General features: G+C 43.6%; 1 protein-coding gene across 1 annotated transcript in view; it reads right to left on the reverse strand.

Moving 5' to 3' along the window:
* Positions 1-293: 293 nt before the first annotated feature.
* LOC126425003 (1,5-anhydro-D-fructose reductase-like) overlaps positions 294-17,305 on the reverse strand; it is a 50,433-nt gene continuing 33,421 nt past the window's right edge. Inside the window, exons 5-7 of the mRNA XM_050087902.1 lie at positions 8,801-8,960; positions 2,327-2,424; positions 294-401 (exon numbers count right to left, since the gene is read on the reverse strand). Coding sequence (XP_049943859.1) covers positions 359-401; positions 2,327-2,424; positions 8,801-8,960 — 301 coding nt within the window. The 3' untranslated portion in view covers positions 294-358. The remainder of the gene's footprint in view (positions 402-2,326; positions 2,425-8,800; positions 8,961-17,305) is intronic.

A 17,305-nucleotide genomic window follows, 5' to 3' on the forward strand; every position in this document is an offset into this window, starting at 1 on the left:
TTTACTCCCCTTAGTGATCCATGGTTTTTTTACATGACTATTTTGTGTCCATTCTGATTAGCTTCTGCGGAGAGGTATTTTCAAATATTGATATGAATTTATCATGGAATAGATTAAATTTTATAGTTACGTTTTGTTCCTTATAAATTTCATCCCAGTTTGGATGTTGTGTGGCAATTCCAGAAAAAAATGCTCGATGCAGTTTCTTAGCAAATTTGTTTTTATAACACACTTTATTGGTAGAGTTTTAATGTAAAAAAGATACTCGCTAATTAAAGTAGAGCATTTTTTGACAAGGGTACATTTCAGTCGAAGCCAGCCACACCATTGCTAATTATCACTCTTCCTCTCCTCTGAACTAGTAGCGTTCGTACCATGGGAATTCGGGATGTTTATCAATCCTGGAACAGAGATACGACAGTTGGTGAAACGCCAGTAACTACTAAAGCGTATGGTACATTCATACTTGACAAATAATATGGAAAGTTTTATAAATAATAGACTAGAAATTCTTGGATATTTATTTTATTATTATTACTATTATTTTTTCAGTAAACACAGCAGTTGAGATCAGTATTCTGGATTTCGTAGGTTATCACAAATCGGACACTTCCTAAGCGTCTAGGAATGATTGATGTATCGGCGGATAGTTCGTGCAGATCTCAGTAAACTTGGCTTTTTGTACTTACCAGATGGCTATGTAGTCACGTCCAATCGTTTTCAAACGGTTAGAGAGGTCATTTCGCACTGCTCCCAACGGGATCACTTTCGCTAGTTTATGGCAGAGTCGCTCAGTTCGATTTTCAGGTCGTCTTAACTGGCAAATTTTTCACTTGTTTATCGTCCATACTCCCAGTACTTGGGTTGACAATGTCAGTAATCAAGATTTCCTTTTTCTCTACAAATTATTGTGATGGCTGACGAACTGTGTTAAAGCATTAGATCTGTCTGAAGTTGAGGTCTCCCACAGTAGACTGGCATGTTCGCTTTGTAATGGTTCTTTATTTACGTGACCATTACGGCACTCCAACCCCAGTTCTCGATACCAGTAATATCGAACTACTTTTCTGCGAAGTAACAGACATATTTTTGTGACAATGTTCACATTTGGTTTTATTAATGTATAGGTACTCCGATGTATCGATATATTACAGACATGGTTCTTGTGTGTATTCATTTCTGGGAGACTGTCATAATCATTGACCTACTTGTAATCGTTTTGGCGTGAATGCGCACAGAGCAGTCTTTGTTTGACTTTGCAGAAGTTATGTTGTTATTTCGCTTTGTAAAAGAACAGTCAAGTCTTGTGTTTGGTTAAAGTGGAAATTAAATATGTGGAAGATTGATATAAAACTGTTTTCTTGATGATGTGACAATTAAGAAGAAGTATATGTGAATTTACAAGAAATTTATTAAAAATGTGGATCGTGAACACCAAGTCAAAAATTATTTCTACCATGCCATTGTTTCAATCTGGAATTGTTTGATAATTAAGAATTTCCTGAAAAACGCATTTGTTAGGTCTTCAAATATTGCTAAAATACAGATACGGACCTTCTAGCAGCCAAAGTGGAATCACCCTAGAGTAAACAAGATGAGCCATAACGACATCGACGAAATCTACGTGGGAATCCATTCAAGATAAGTGCCAAATTAATGACTTATTTTCAGTGACTTCATTATTTCTACTCTGACGATACCATCCACAGTGAATAACTGAATAACTTAGTTGTTGCCCGATTAAGCGAACATATGCTGCGAGAGCAACATTATTAATCTGATTTCTAATCTACTATTTAGTGGTGGTATTGTTACAGTTTCCAACATCTTTTTCTGACTTGTGGTCCCACCAGTTGCTTGCCACTGGCCGACGGTAATTTTGACACAAGCTCCAGTGGATCACTTCAGCTACAGCACTGTGCCTCTACCTGTAAGCAGCCTAAGCGATGTTATTTGCAACGGCTCAACATGTGGCCGATTGTTTTCTCAGCTTCTTTGCAGATACTGCACTTCGGATCTCCTCCTGATAGATGTATTATAACTCAGTCAGTTCTGATGCCCATCTGTTGCTACTACTATTTTTATTGTGTTCCTGTTACTATTTATATTACTATTATCATTACTGATTACGCACTCAATTCCTTTTTACTGGACATGTCTGAGATTTAGCTGAACTATCTGAATCAGTAACTAGTGAGTATTGTAATGTTCGTTCTTGGGAGATATGTTTGAAAGATGTAACAATGATGTTCGAAAAGAGAGAAATTGAGCGAAAAAATATCTTATTGCCAAGATGAAATAAATACGAGTACTACGGTATAGTTACCCAGGAAGGAGGTTTCCGGTCCCCAGTCTGCCTTTCCGTCCCTTGTCTAACCCTTCCAGGGCTTCCATGTCTTCTGCGGAGAGCTCGAAGTCAAACACCTGCAAGTTCGTAAATTATTTATTACATCAGTTGTAATATCTGTTTCACAGGATAAGCATACCGTTTCGCAAGACAAATGATAATGCAGATACAATGCAGCAAAAAAGGCAATATTTGTCATCGCATATATTTTATGATCAAACGGCTAACAGATACACTACAGGCCATTAAAATTGATACACCAAGAAGAAATGTGGATGATAAACAGGTATTCATTGACAAATATATTATACTAGTACTAACATGTGATTACATTATCACGCAGTTTGGGTGCATAGATCCTGAGAAATCAGTACCCAGAACAACCACCTCTGGCCGTAATAACGGCCTCGATACGCCTGGGCATTGAGTCAGAGCTTGGATGGCGTGTACAGGTACAGCTTCAACACGATACCACAGTTCATCAAGAGTAGTCACTGGCGTATTGTGACGAGCCAGTTGCTCGGCCACCATTGACCAAACGTTTTCAGTTGGGGAGAGATCTGGAGAATGTGCTGACCAGGGCAGCAATCGAACTGTTTCTGCATCCAGAAAGGCCCGTACAGGACCTGCAACATGCGGTCGTGAATTATCTTGCAGAGATGTAGGGTTTTGCAGGGATCGAATGGAGGGTAGAGCCACGGGTCGTAACACATCTGAAATGTAACGACCACTGTTCAAAGTGCCGTCAATGAGAAGAAGAGGTGACCGAGACGTGTAACCAATGGCACCCCATACCATCAGGCCGGGTGATACGCCAGTTTGGCGATGACGAATATACGCTTACAACGTGCGTTCACCGAGATGTCGCCAAATACGGATGCGACCATCGTGATGCTGTAAACAGAACCTGGATTCATCCGAAAAAATGACGTTTTGCCATTCGTGCACCCAGGTTCTTCGTTGAGTACACCATCGCAGGCGCTCCTGTCTGTGATGCAGCGTCAAGGGTAACCGCAGCCATGGTCTCCGAGCTGATAGTCCATGCTGCTGCAAACGTCGTCGAACTGTTCGTGCAGTTGGTTGTTGTCTTGCAGACGTCCCCATCTGTTTACTCAGGGATCGAGACGTGGCTGCACGATCCTTTACAGCCATGCGAATAAGGTGCCTGTTATCTCGACTGCTAGTGATACGAGGCCGTAGGGATCCCGCACGGCGTTCCTTGTTATCCTCCTGAACCAACCGGTTCCATATTCTGCTAACAGTCATTGTATCTCGACCAACGGGAGCAGCAATGTCGCGATACGATAAACCGCAATCGCGATAGGCTACAATCCGACCTTTATCAAAGTCGGAAACGTGATGGTACTCATTTCTACTCCTTACACGAGGCATCACAACAACGTTTCACCAGGCAACGCCGGTCAACTACTGTTTGTGTATGAGAAATCGGTTGGAAACTTTCCTCATGTCAGTACGTTGTAGGTGTCGCCACCGGCGCCAACCTTGTGTGAATGCTTTGAAAAGCTAATCATTTCCATATCACAGCATCTTCTTCCTGTCGGTTAAATTTCGCGTCTGTAGCACGTCATGTTCGTGGTATAGCAATTGTAATGGCCAGTAGTGTATATGTAGGTAACTGAAAATGGCCTTGTGCAATAATACGAAAATTGAAAAGAAAGTAATAGTTGCAGGGGTCATTCAAAAAATTCATAGCGACTGTGGAACCTGCATGAAAGAAAATCATAGGAGATGGTGAACATTCCACGTGGCATGCGTCTGTGTGTGTGTGTGTGTGTGTGTGTGTGTGTGTGTGTGTGTGTGTGTGTGTGTGCGCGCGCTCACTTGCGTGTGGCACTAGGACTGTACGCTACAACGTTCAGGTAGTAAAGTATACTTTTAGCATGGCTGTTGTGTTCCCCATATGGGTGAAACAGACTGTACGGCTTAGTTCACAGAGTTCGCTCAACGCACAGCGCTGGTATAGAGCAGTCTGTGTCCTCTACTCAATGACCTTTGTCCTGTGTTACAGGATTAACCTCCTGTTATGTCCAGTTACCATGTCTTATCGTCTTACCCACTCTATAACGTCATAATCCAGTTGTTTCCACTAGTAATACTAACGTTATGACATTAGCCTACCATGATGCCCTAATATTCGGTCCTGTACTCACATCCTACTGCGTTACATCGCGTGTTACATCTCCATCACCCGTAAAAATAGTCACACTATAAGAATGAGATTTTCACTGTGCAGCAGAGTGAGCGCTAATATGAAACTTCCTGGCAGATTAAAACTATGTGCCGGACCGAGACTCGAACTCAGGATCTTTGCCTTTCGCGGGCAAGTGCTCTACCAGTCGTGACTCGTGATTGGGTAGCTCAGTTGGTAGAAAACTTGCCCGCGAAAGGCAAAGGTCCCGAGTTCAAGTGTCGGTCCGGCACACAGTTTTAATCTGACAGTCACATTATTATATTACCGCATGCCTCATTTAATCACTAGAATTGCTTGTTGCCCTCAATTGCGAGGCTTGCTTTTAAGTAAGTACCGTTTTCAAATTAAAAATAAGACGTGCTAAGATATCTCAATAATTTTATTTTTACATGAAAGCCTGTACCTTAATCTACGCACTGACGCCATTACAGTATGATTATTCCTTGTTTACGTTGTGTACTGAGTAAGATGCCTCCGATAATCGTCCCGCCGACTGTGAAGTACGGGCTGTTATAAGATTTCTTAGTGCTAAAGGCCTAAAAGCGATCAATATTCTTCGTGAGATCTGTGCAGTTTACGGAGAAAATGATATGAGTGATGGAATGGTAAGAAATTGGGTGAGAGCATCTAAAGATGGCTGCACAAATGTGCATGATGAACAACGGAGTGCGCGTCCTTCGGTCGTTAATGAAAGTTTGGTGCAGGAAGTGGACAATAAGGTGAGAGAAAACAGACGCTTTACGATTTCCTCCTTGCAGGATGACTTTCCTAATGTTTATCGTAGTGTTTTGTATGGCATTGTGACCGAGCACTTGAATTATCGAAAACTACGCACACGTTGGGCACCAAAAATGTTGACGGATGTGTACAAAACCAAACGTTTAGACAGTGCATTGACTTTCCTTGAGCGGTACCACAACGACGGTGGTGATTTCTTAAGCCAAATTGTTACGGGCGATGAAACATGGGTAGCCTACGTCACACCAGAATCAAAGCAACAGTCCATGGAATTGCAGCATTCAGATTCACCCAGAAAAGTGAAGTTCAAGTAAACAATTTCTGCCCGGAAAAGCATGTGCACCGTTTTTTGGGACAGAAAAGGAGTATTGCTTGCGGAATTAACTGCCTCGTAATGAGGCAATCAATGCTGTAAGACATTGCACAGTCTGCGCCGTTCAATTCAGAACAAAAGAGTGGTAAGTTGAGCAAGGGCATCGTTTTGCTGCAAGACAATGCCCGTCTGCATGTGGCGAATCAGACAAAATATCTCATTACATCTTTTCGATTGGAAACAGTAGATCATCCTCCGTACAGCCCCGATCTTGCGCCCAGTGATTACCATCTGTTCCTGCACTTGAAGAAACACCTGGGCGGTCAGCGCCTTCAAGACGAGTCAAAACAGTGGTGATGCAGTGGTTAACAAGTCAGGCGGCAGACTTCTATGAGGAGGGTTTTCAAAAACTGGTACAACGTTATGACAAGGCCCTCAATATTGACGGAAATTATGTAGAAAAGTAGATTAAGGTACACGCTTTCATGTAAAAATAAAATTATTGAGATATCTTATCAAGTCTTTTTTTAATTTCAAAACGCCTCGTATCCCATTGTTACCACACTGTACTGTCATAAGCCCCTTACGTTCTTTCCTTTATTGAAATATTACTGTTACTCGCCCTAGTACCAACATATAATCGAAAGTAATAGTCATATTGCTACACTACGGCACTCCTCCTTTAATCAGAGGATGTGCTTGTTAGGACGGGTTTCCTAATATTACCACATTACTCCATAATGATCCTCTCCACACTCTTCTCATTAGTTCACGTTATTGTTTTAGCCGCTCTAATACCTTCTGATCACCCAAAGTTTCCCTCATCCTATTGTGTTATCCACGGTACCCTGTACTTCTGCATTAAACAATACATTATTATTTTGGAGTAATGTGGAACACCAACACCAATACGGGTTTTGACGCTACCTTTTGTAGATGCACCAAGCATCCAGGAGATATGCTCCATTTAGAGCAAATTAAATTTGTTGCTTCCCGTTATAACTGCCATAGAAAAGTCACAATCTACAGTCATCCTTATCAACCCCTAGAACACCTAAGATCATTCACTGTGATTCATTATTGCATATTGTCTCTTATCAGTCATAAGTATTTGTACTGCAATTTCACCATTTAGCTATTGTACTAACTTCATGTTTTCCTCCTATAAACGATAAGCACCAAGATTTAATGTCGTTTTTTATATATACTTAAATTGATTTGTAAAACATTCATGCATTAGCACCTGAGCCGAGTCTCTCAGACTCATTTCATGTCTTCCTATTGCTTTGCACACTTCTGCAATGTAATTCTCCATTGCTGAATGGTATATGGTAGCTACGAAACATATTTACTATTGTTTTTAAACATACCTAACAGAAAATTGAGAGATGAAGTAATTCTTAAAATATGGGTAGAATATGATGATCTAAGCGATTTTATTGATAAAGATTCGGACTACATACTAAATGATGAAGATAAAGACCACGAAGATTACAATGTAAGTATTGTCAGTGAACTAAGTGATGTACATGAATTAGCAAATATTTCAAACGCAGATGAGCATGACTTACCAAATATTTCAGACCTAGAAGATGAAGATAATACCAATAGTGCTGGAAGTATTGAAAGTATCGAATAAAATTGCACACAAGGAAACAAAGCTAAGGAATCGTAACATAATAAAATCCTTTGAAAACTATTGTAATTCCGACAGGCGGATTTGAACTACACGTTTCTTCAGATGTTACACTATAAATTGTACAGTTTACTAGCGATAAGTCTGAAAGGATATGTAAGGAAAAGAATCTCGAGAAGAGTTGGAGGAAACATGGTAGTGTAGAAACAAGAACACTGATTAGTCTTTTGATAGCAGATGGTCATCTAAAAAACAGTTTGTCCGATATAGGAGTACTGTGCCGCAAAAATGACGGTCCACCAGTATTTAGAGCCACAATTGGTCGTCAGAGTTTCGAAGACATGTTATTGTTTCTGCGGTTCGATGATGAAGCTACAAGAAATGTTGGAGGAGAGAAAGATAAATTTTCTACATTTAGAGATATGTATGAGGACGTAAATCATAATCTTGGGAAATATTATCTACCAAACGGAATTGGCTATCGATGAACAATTTGCTCCAAGTACGAGTTGAAATCCTGATAAGTAGGAAATGAAAATTTTGTGTATGTGTGACTCTAAAAATTTCTGTACACCGAAACGGTTACCATATCTCGGAAAAGATGAAAACGGTAGAGATGAAAATGTTAATTTCCATGTTGTCAGGCATCTTGCAACAGACTATTTCGGCAGTTGCCGAAATATCACAATGGATAATTTCTTCACATCCACGGATATGGCAGTTTTCCTACTACAAGACAGGTTGACCCTTGTAGGAACAGTTCGACAAAATAAAATTTTCTTCCATAGAGAATCTTTGCCAAAGGAAAGCGTTCGTACTCTACTGTTATACATTCCAAAAAAGTGTAAAAATGTAGTATTATTCTCCATAATGCATTGTAAATTAACTGTATTTAATGAAGATGCTTTCAACGCTGACGTAATAACATACTATAATGAGACGAAAGGCGGGGTAGAATCATTAGATCAGATGTTGCTTACTTACTCCTGCAAAAGGAAAGTAAGATGACACCTGGCACTATTCACGAACTCAGTTGATGTGTGTGGAGTTTCAGCAAATGTGCTATTTTTTAAATAAAAACCAGACATATCACGTCAAAAATGTGAAAACCAGGGATCAGACACTTCTTGCCAAATTCGCTAAAGATTTGGCTCCACCCCATATCAAAAGAAGACCGAAATTAGTACTTCAGGAACCTGTTATTCATTGCATGGAAAGTGCAGTAGTGAAAGAAAAAGCTCCAGCGATGAAGAAGCGTTGTTATATGTGTGACTCTAAAGACGAAAGGACGCAGAAAATTGTTTGTAGTAATTGCAGGAGAAATGTCTTTGGTGAGCATTGAACCTAAATAGTGAAGTGCAAGAACTCCTTTGTTTCAAAACAAGACACAGAAACAGAAATTTTACAGCACCTAAGTCTATCAATGTAATATAAAAATTTATAACAGATGAAAGATAACATTACGAGATTCATCTCAAGTGCCTACAGTGACAAAACACTAAGCCTAGGCCTAGGGGGTGTAGTCTGGACAATATGTTAGTAGTGCACACTCACCTTGAAGTTCTCTTTAACGCGAGCGGGGTTGGAGCTCTTGGGAATGACGACGACCTCCAGCTGCATGAGGAAGCGCAACAGGACGTGGGCGGTGGTCTTGCCGTGTTTCTGCGCGATGCGCTTCACGACTTCATCTCCCAGCAGGTCGTATCTCGGCAGACTGGAATTGCAAGCGTGCACTGATAAGCAAAATGTTGTGACCGCTGTCCACCGGGACAACGATTGCCGACTGATGAAGATGCAGTCACGTAACGTGTCAAACAATACATGTAAGCAGAGGATAGGCGAGTGGGTAATCATTCTAGCGATGGTAAGCGACACAAATGGGGAACTCTGTTGACAGAAGAGGTTTTGACGCAAGGTGGATTGTTGTGAATTGGCTTTGGGGACGAGCATCTCGGAAACGTGGAAGTGGCCGTCATTTCGTGTGCTGCTCTTGTGAGCATGAGTCGCATCCCGGCACTCGACCAGGTTACCAATAAAGTGTCGGTATGACCTGCGTGGCGCAATCAGGATGTTAACGACACTGTGAGTCTGTAATTACCCTAGTGGCCTTTGCAACGAAGATGAGAGGGAATAGCCGGCCGGCCGAGCGGTTCTAGGCGCTACAGTCTGGAACAGCGCGACCGCTACAGTCGCAGGTTCGAATCCTGCCTCGGGCATGGATGTGTGTGATGTCCTTCGGTTCGTTAGGTTTAAGTAGTTCTAAGTTATAGGGGACTGATGACGTCAGATGTTAAGTCCCATAGTGCTCAGAGCCATGAGAGGGAATAGAACGTCCTGTGCTACGTAAGGTGGTGTAGTCAGCGTGGGAACAACTGACAAGGTCTTTTACCAAGGGGGGTAAGACGGGATTTAGACTCCGCTGCTCTGCCGAAGTAGTAAGGTACAACTTCTCCCTTAAACCAGTTTATTTGACTGTTAACATAAAAGGTACAACCCTTTACCCTTTCTTCTGCATACAGTTTCCTACAAGTCCCTACGGGCTGAGCCAAAAACTTCACAGTGTGATTCTCGTATTTTATCACTACTGACACAGACAAGTGTCTTTGCTACAACTCGTTCCGCTCACTGCTGAATCACTGGCCCCTTGGCCTAACTAATCAATCACTGCCGCCGTGACATAATTCGTACTAACTAGAAGACAGGCACTAAACAGTGACTTGTTCCTACTAACAAATGAAACTGTATACGACAACTACTTGAGGGAGAGAGATATCCAATACCAATGAGATATTCAATATTATTCGGAAGAAAAGAATGAAATTTTCACTCTGCAACGGAGTGTGCGCTGATATGAAACTTCCTGGCAGAGTAAAACTGTGTGCCGGACTGAGACTCGAACTCGGGACCTTTGCCTTTCGCGGGCAAGTGCTCTACCCACTGAGCTACCCAAGCACGACTCACACACCCCGTCCTCACAGCTTTACTTCTGCCAGTATCTCGTCTCCTACCTTCCAAACTTTACAGAAGCTCTCCTGCGAACCTTGCAGAACTAGCACTCCTGAAAGAAAGGATATTGCGGAGACATGGCTTAGCCACAGCCTGGGCGATGTTTCCAGAATGAGATTTTCACTCTGCAGAGGAGTGTGCGCTGATATGAAACTTCCTGGCAGATTAAAACTGTGTGCCGGACCGAGACTCGAACTCGGGGATGTTTCGCAGGAGAGCTTCTGTAATGTTTGGAAGGTAGGAGACGAGGTACTTTACTTTTCCGTGTACAGACCAAATTTTATTTTTCCAATAGTTAGCCACCAGTGCGGCTTTGTCGTTGGCCTGTGGAGGGTCACTAAAACTGCGGGGCTCCGGCAGTAGTCGGCACATGAGCAGATGTGCCTCGCCTTGTACCTCCCCGCATCCGCAAAGAACGTCGTCGTCGTTAGTCAGCAGTCCCCACTTGCACAGATTAGTTTTGCATCTGGGCACAGCAGCCCTCAGCCTATTTAGTGTTCTCCACACTGTATAAGGTAGTTTGTTTCCAGGTGCCATTTGCTCTTTTGGTATTATCTACAGTGCGGTTTGTTCATTCTCCCATTTACGGACTATTATCTTCCTGTGAACCGTCAAGGATCTTGGTTCTTGCAACAAAGCTATTTCTAGACTTAAGCCTCCGAGCCTGAGTGACGTGCCCATTCAGTGGGTGCCGAGAATCTGTTTCTTTCTTGTTCTCTCAGCGTCTGCTGCCACCTGCCATCTGATCTTGGATGGGGCAATTCCAGCAAGTAGGTACAAATTACCCGTTGGTGTGGGTCTGCGACAGCCTGTAACAATTCGCATTGTCTCATTTACACTTACATCAACCAGTTTAGCATGTGCAGATGCTTCCCATACTGGCGCTGCATAGTCTGCTGCAGAAACACACAGAGCAAGTGCTGATGTTCTCAGTACTGATGGTTGATCTCCCCATTCATAGTTTCTCAGCCTGCGGATGGTGTTATTCCTGTAGCAGACTTTAGCCTTGGTGTTTTGGCAATGCTGCTTGAAGGAAAGCGTTCTGTCAAGTACAACCCCAAGGTATTTAGGTGTTGGACAGTGCTTTAGCTTCTTACCTTGCCATGTAACGTCGATCTCAACTCCAGCATCTCTACTGCGCAGGTGGAAAGCACATACTTGGGTTTTGTCAGGGTTTGGCTTGAGGTGATTTGTGTCATAGTATTGAGCCAGTTCTTCAAGCGCTCTAGAGAGATTTCCAGATGTTTGCATCAAAATTGGACCCCTGGACCACCACAGCTGTGTCATAAGCATATACGAACAGTCTTGAATCTTGAGTTATAGGTTGGTCATTAGTGTACACATTATAATGGATGGGAGAAAGTGTACTTCCTTGTGGTAAGCCATTCTTCTGCAGTCGCCATCTACTGTTCTTACCATTTAGGGAGACATAAAATCTTCGATTCTGCAGGAGACTACCAATAACCATAGTCAACCGACAGTCCCCTGTGAGGTGGTATAATTTGCGCAATAGCTTTCTCCAGTTATTAATTTTTTTTTTTTCAAACCCGTCTTCTGTATGTTGCGTCAGATTAAGTATTTGCTTACAACAAGATCTTCCTGGTCTGAAACCGGATTCTTCCTTTATGACCTTCGATCTATAGTTTCTGCCACCCGGTTGAGAATCATCCGCTCCAGTATCTTATAGAGATGGCATAGAAGTGACACTGGTCTGTAACTTTCGGGGTCCTTTATCTCCTTGCCAGGTTTTAAGAAAAGCCACCACTCTCACCTGCTGCCTTAGTTTTGGAATATTCAGCTCTTTAATACAGGTGTTCATCATTTGTAGAAACCAGTTTCGAGCTTTGAGCCCAAACTGTTTTATCTGCTTCGATCTAAGGTCATCAGTTCCAGCGGCCTTATTCAGTTTCATACTCTAAATGGCGTCTTCCAGTTCGGTTGCTGTGAATGAAGCATTGAGGAGTCCACAAGCTTTTTGTTATTGGGGTATAATTCTTTCCCTTCCTCTTTTCCCTTTGATTTTCCCATTCTTCAGAAGTTGGCTAGCAATCTGATTTGCTGTTACCCCGTTGTTCTTCTGCTGGTGGTCAGTTGGGTCCCCACTTAAGTTTTTCAGTAATTTCCATGCACGTCTGCTGTTTTGTTTCATGTCAAGATTCTCGACTAGTTTGCACTACCGTGATCTCTTATCTTCAGCAATAGCCTCCATCGCATCTTCGCTGAAGGGGTCCTGAGTGAACAGGTTTTGGTACCTGTCAAGTAAAAGCTTGCTGCTGCCGGTCAGACCCTGGATGTACTGGGTACGGCAACCCCTTGGGATGTTTTTCCTTGAGATCCCTTTCACAAGATCGATAAATCTACCATACTCATCTGGTCGAGGAGGGATTTTCTCAATCTCTTCGTCCAATTGCTCTTTAAATTTCTGCCAGTCTGCCTTTTTCAAATTAAACCGTCTTCGGAAAGGCACCTCCTCTGGCTTAACCATGGCATTCACAACACAAACGACGGGTCTGCGTTGTGTACTTGGGATAGGTTCTTCAACAAGCTTCATACACTGTGCTGCCAACTTCCTACTCACAAAGATGTTGTCAGGATTATATCCCCTTCTCCATCTTCTGCTGTTGAACGATGCTGGCTGTTTTGGGTCATGAATGAGTTGTAGGTCGTTAGTGTCAGCCCAGGATTCAAGCTGTACACCATTCTCATCAGTCTCATTATACCCCCATGCTTCACCATTGCATTTGAAATCGCCCATGACAAAATTAATATGGTCATTTGTAAAATTGTTTGGTTCATGGAAAACAAAGTCCACATCGGGTGGTTTGTACACAGACGTCACAGAGAACTTCTGGGCGCGAATGGTAAGTACTTCAACGTTATTTACTTCTGTCATTGCGGCTGATGTTACGTTGAGCCCGGGTCTGATGAAAATCGCACTCCCACACTTGTCGTGAGGTCTTTCAATGGCCAATCCATTCCTGCTATTTTAGGTCTGTGGCTGGTGGCTCCCCGGTGTGTTTCCTGCACCAACAATACGTTGCATTTATGCTTATAGCACATGTCTGCTAATAAAACATGACTAGAGAATCCCTCAATATTTATCGAGATCGTCACAAGGGGTAGTCTTGATAAAGGCCGTTGCATCTTGATGTTAATTTGGTTTTGGACTTTAACTTTATCTGGTGTTAGAAGGAATAGCCGGTGAAATCTTTCACCGTTTCCAGGGTACGCCCGATTGTGCCTGTCTTCAGACTTTAGGCTCACAATCTTCTAGGAGGCTCCTTCTTTGTACCCCGACGAGGTACTGGCAGAAGTAAAACTGTGAGAACGGGGCGTGAGTCGTGCTTGGGTAGCTCAGTTGGTAGTGCAGTTGCCCGGGAAAGGCATAGTTTTAATCTGCCAGGAAGTTTCAAGATAAAGTTGCTACATATCTAACACCTGCAGTTGCGTCCACCCGAGTACCACCATCTTCTCGTGGTTGAAGTCTTTATGGTCCCATCAGCAGTGGCTGCTACCCTCTAGAAGCTGCTCAGTGTTACATCCACTTGCGCTCTCTTCAACTTCTGCGCCGACTCTCATTTTCGCTGCTCCTGTATGTCCTTTATATACGCACTTTGAAGGCCTGCCCTGCTCTCGGACGCAGTACCTTGCATCTGCTGTCCTCCAGTTTTCTTTTCTGTCTTCCAGAATATTTCATCGTTCTGTGCCTACATTGGTTTCCTCTCTCGTGTAAAGATCCAGGGTGGAATGTTCCTACTCGCCGTACAAGGTACGGGAGTTTCACTGCTCGTAGTCTCCCTGGTATTAACCCGTTCGTGCTATTTACCACTGGCCCAGTTTCCCTTGCTGCGCGCTTCTCGGCTGCGAAGCCTGCCAAAAAATTACGGAATGAACATTTAAAGTCTATTTTATTATATCTTTGTGATACACTCATGCTCATAAATTAAGGATAATGATGATACATGGTGAAACAACCCTCTGGTGAGCGGTTTGCGGGTTTAAATCACCTCGAGGTATGACCGTGCGGTGCCTTTGACCTGCGGTCGTCGCACGGCGCTAGCAGCAGTCCACATACACATCGGTGTGTTGGTGCATGTCAGAGTGCGGTGCAGCGAGTAAGTGTGCAGACGTTTTCAGACGTGCTAATGGTGACTGTGTGTTGAAAATGGCTCAAAGAACACATATTAATGTATTTATAAGGGGTAGAATACTAGAGCGATTGGAGGGTGGTCAAACACACCATTTCGTAGCAGGGGCCCTCTGTGTGCCACGAAGTGTGATCTCAAGATTATGGCAACGATTCCAGCAGACAGGAAACGTGTCCAGGAGCTGCAGTACGGGACATCCACAGTGTTCAACACCATCAGTGCCCTCAGACGACCACGGAGTACTGCAGGTTGCCTTGCTCGGGACCTTACTGCAGCCACTGGAACAGTTGTCTCCAGACGCACATCTACAGACGACTGAACACACATGGTTTATTCGCCCGTAGACGTTCAAGATGTATTCCACTGACCCCTGGTCACAGGAGAGCCCGTAAAGCGTGGTGTCAAGAACACAGTACATGATCATTGGAACAGTGGTCCCAGGTTATGTTCACAGACGAGTCCAGGTATAATCTGAACAGTGATTGTCGCCGGGTTTTCATCTGGCGTAAACCAGTAACCAGATACCAACCCCTTAATGTCCTTGAAAGGGACTTGTATGGATGTCGTGGTTTGATGGTGTGGGGTGGGATTATGATTGGTGCACGTACACCCCTGCATGTCTTTGACAGAGGAACTGCATCAGGTCAGGCGTATCGGGACGTCATTTGCCTTTTCAGGGGTGCAGTGGGTCCCACCTTTCTCCTGATGAAAGATAACGCACGGCCCCACCGAGCTGTCATCGTGGAGGAGTACCTTGAAACAGAAGATATCAGACGAATGGAGTAGCCTGACTGTTCTCCAGACCTAAACCCCATCGAGCACGTCTGGGATGCTTTCGATAGGCGTATCGCTGCATGGCTTCATACCCCTAGGACACTTCAGGAGCTCCGACAGGCACTGGTGCAAGAATGGGATGCTGTACCCCAGCAGCTGTTCGACCAACTTATACAGAGTATGCCAATCCGTTGTGCGGCCTGTGTACGTGTGCATGGTGATCATATCTGATATTGATGTCTAAGTATATGCGCATCGGGACGGTTTTCTCAACTTATCACCAACACCGTGGACCCCCCGATCTGTGTCGTGTGTGTTCCCTATGTGGCTATGCTATTAGCACCACTTTAGTGTAGTTACACGTTGTGTGGCACCACATACTGCAATTATACTGAATTTATGAGCATGAGTGTAGTTAAATTGTCTGGGGTCCCAACGTATCCATATAAAACGGTTCAGTGATGGTGACACTGTGAATAGATGACAAGCCGTGGGACGTCCACGCCTCATCATAGAACTTGTAGGACTTTGCCCGCCCTGTAAAGTAGGATAGGGAGCCAGCAACCGAGCGAGGTGGGCTAGTGGTTAGCACACTGGACTCGCATTCGGGAGGACGACGGATCAAACCCACGTCCGGCCATCCTGATTTAGGTTTCCCGTGATTTCCCTAAATCGCTCCTGACAAATGTCGGAATGGTTCCTTTCAAAGGGCACGGCCGACTTACTTCCCCATCCTTCACTAATCCAGTAAGACTGATGACCTCGCTGTCTGGTCTCCTCCCCAAAACAACTCCTCCCCCCCCCCCCCCCCCGGCCCGCGGCGACCTGTGGCAGATCTGACGTCACAGTACAGTGCTGGCACAGGTTCAAATGTTTCGCAGCGAACCGTTCAGCGCACATTGCTCAACGTGGGGCATCCACAGTAGACGACTTCTATCTGTTCTTGATCCAAAGACATCGACAGTTACGACAGCAGTGATCACTGGACCGACGAAATTGGACCGCGCACCAGTGTAACCGTGTCGCCTCATCTGGTTACCTCACGTTTCTTTGTTAAACCAAATAGCAGGCTGTTACCTAAGCGAACGGTTCCTCGAAACATGCACCAAGCTGGTAGGAGGTCTGCTATGTCATTGCGCTCATTCACCTCCGTCAAAATGACGTTCTTCCAAATGCGAGCACATATTGTGAATAAGTACTGCGACTTGGTTGATGTACCATCGCCCCGCAAATTAGGGGGAAAATAGTGATACAGCGCCAGTTACCCGAAGTAGAAGACAATCAGCAAGAAGGATGATTTCTACATCTACATCAGCACTCCGCGAGGGGTACGTACAGTCCCACTGTCTGAAAGAACCCATCCTGCTCGACAAAGACGCATGGGAACAATGATTGTCGAAAAGCTTCTGTATTGATTCTAATTTCTCGAATTTTTTCATTGTAGTCATTTTTCGCGACATTAGAGCGCGGAAGTAATACGTTGTTAGGCTCTTCCTCGATAGTGCTCATTGGAAATTTCAATAGTAAACTTCTCCGTGATACACAAAGTCTCAGATCCGACGTTACAGTACAGTGCTGGCACAGATTCAAACGTTTCGCAGCGAACTGTTCATCGTCTGCCAATAGAGTTTGTTGAGTATCTTGCTAACGCTGTCGCCACAACTAAACGGCCCGTGACGAAACGCACCGCTTTTCATTGGATTTTCCCTATCTCTTCTATCAGTCCCACCATATATTCTCCTGCTCTACTTTTAAACATGTCGTACAGTTTTATGGAGAAGTGCTACAGTATTAAAATCAAAATGAGCTTAAGGGGAACAATGAGAAAAGCGTTCATTGACTTTGAAAGTAAAATTTTGTCAACCTGGTCACCTGTTTCCACTTGCGCGTTGTCCATGTAATGGTTTCCAGGGACAACAAAAAACTTCAGTGTTTCATTTCACTATCGATTCAGTTTAAAAACTTTAAATGCTTTCGTAATCTGTTCATTAAGAGGGACAATCTTGCGTTAAAGGTTTAGTACAATGAGGCTAAATTATTAAAGTTAGAAGCTATGATTATGTCTCACAATGCAAAGATTACCAAGACTACGTTCATCCAGTATTTGAAAATGAAGAGCTTTGTCAATTTC

This window comes from Schistocerca serialis, chromosome 10 (genome assembly GCF_023864345.2).
Source record: "Schistocerca serialis cubense isolate TAMUIC-IGC-003099 chromosome 10, iqSchSeri2.2, whole genome shotgun sequence".
Classification (NCBI taxonomy): Eukaryota; Metazoa; Arthropoda; class Insecta; order Orthoptera; family Acrididae; genus Schistocerca; species Schistocerca serialis.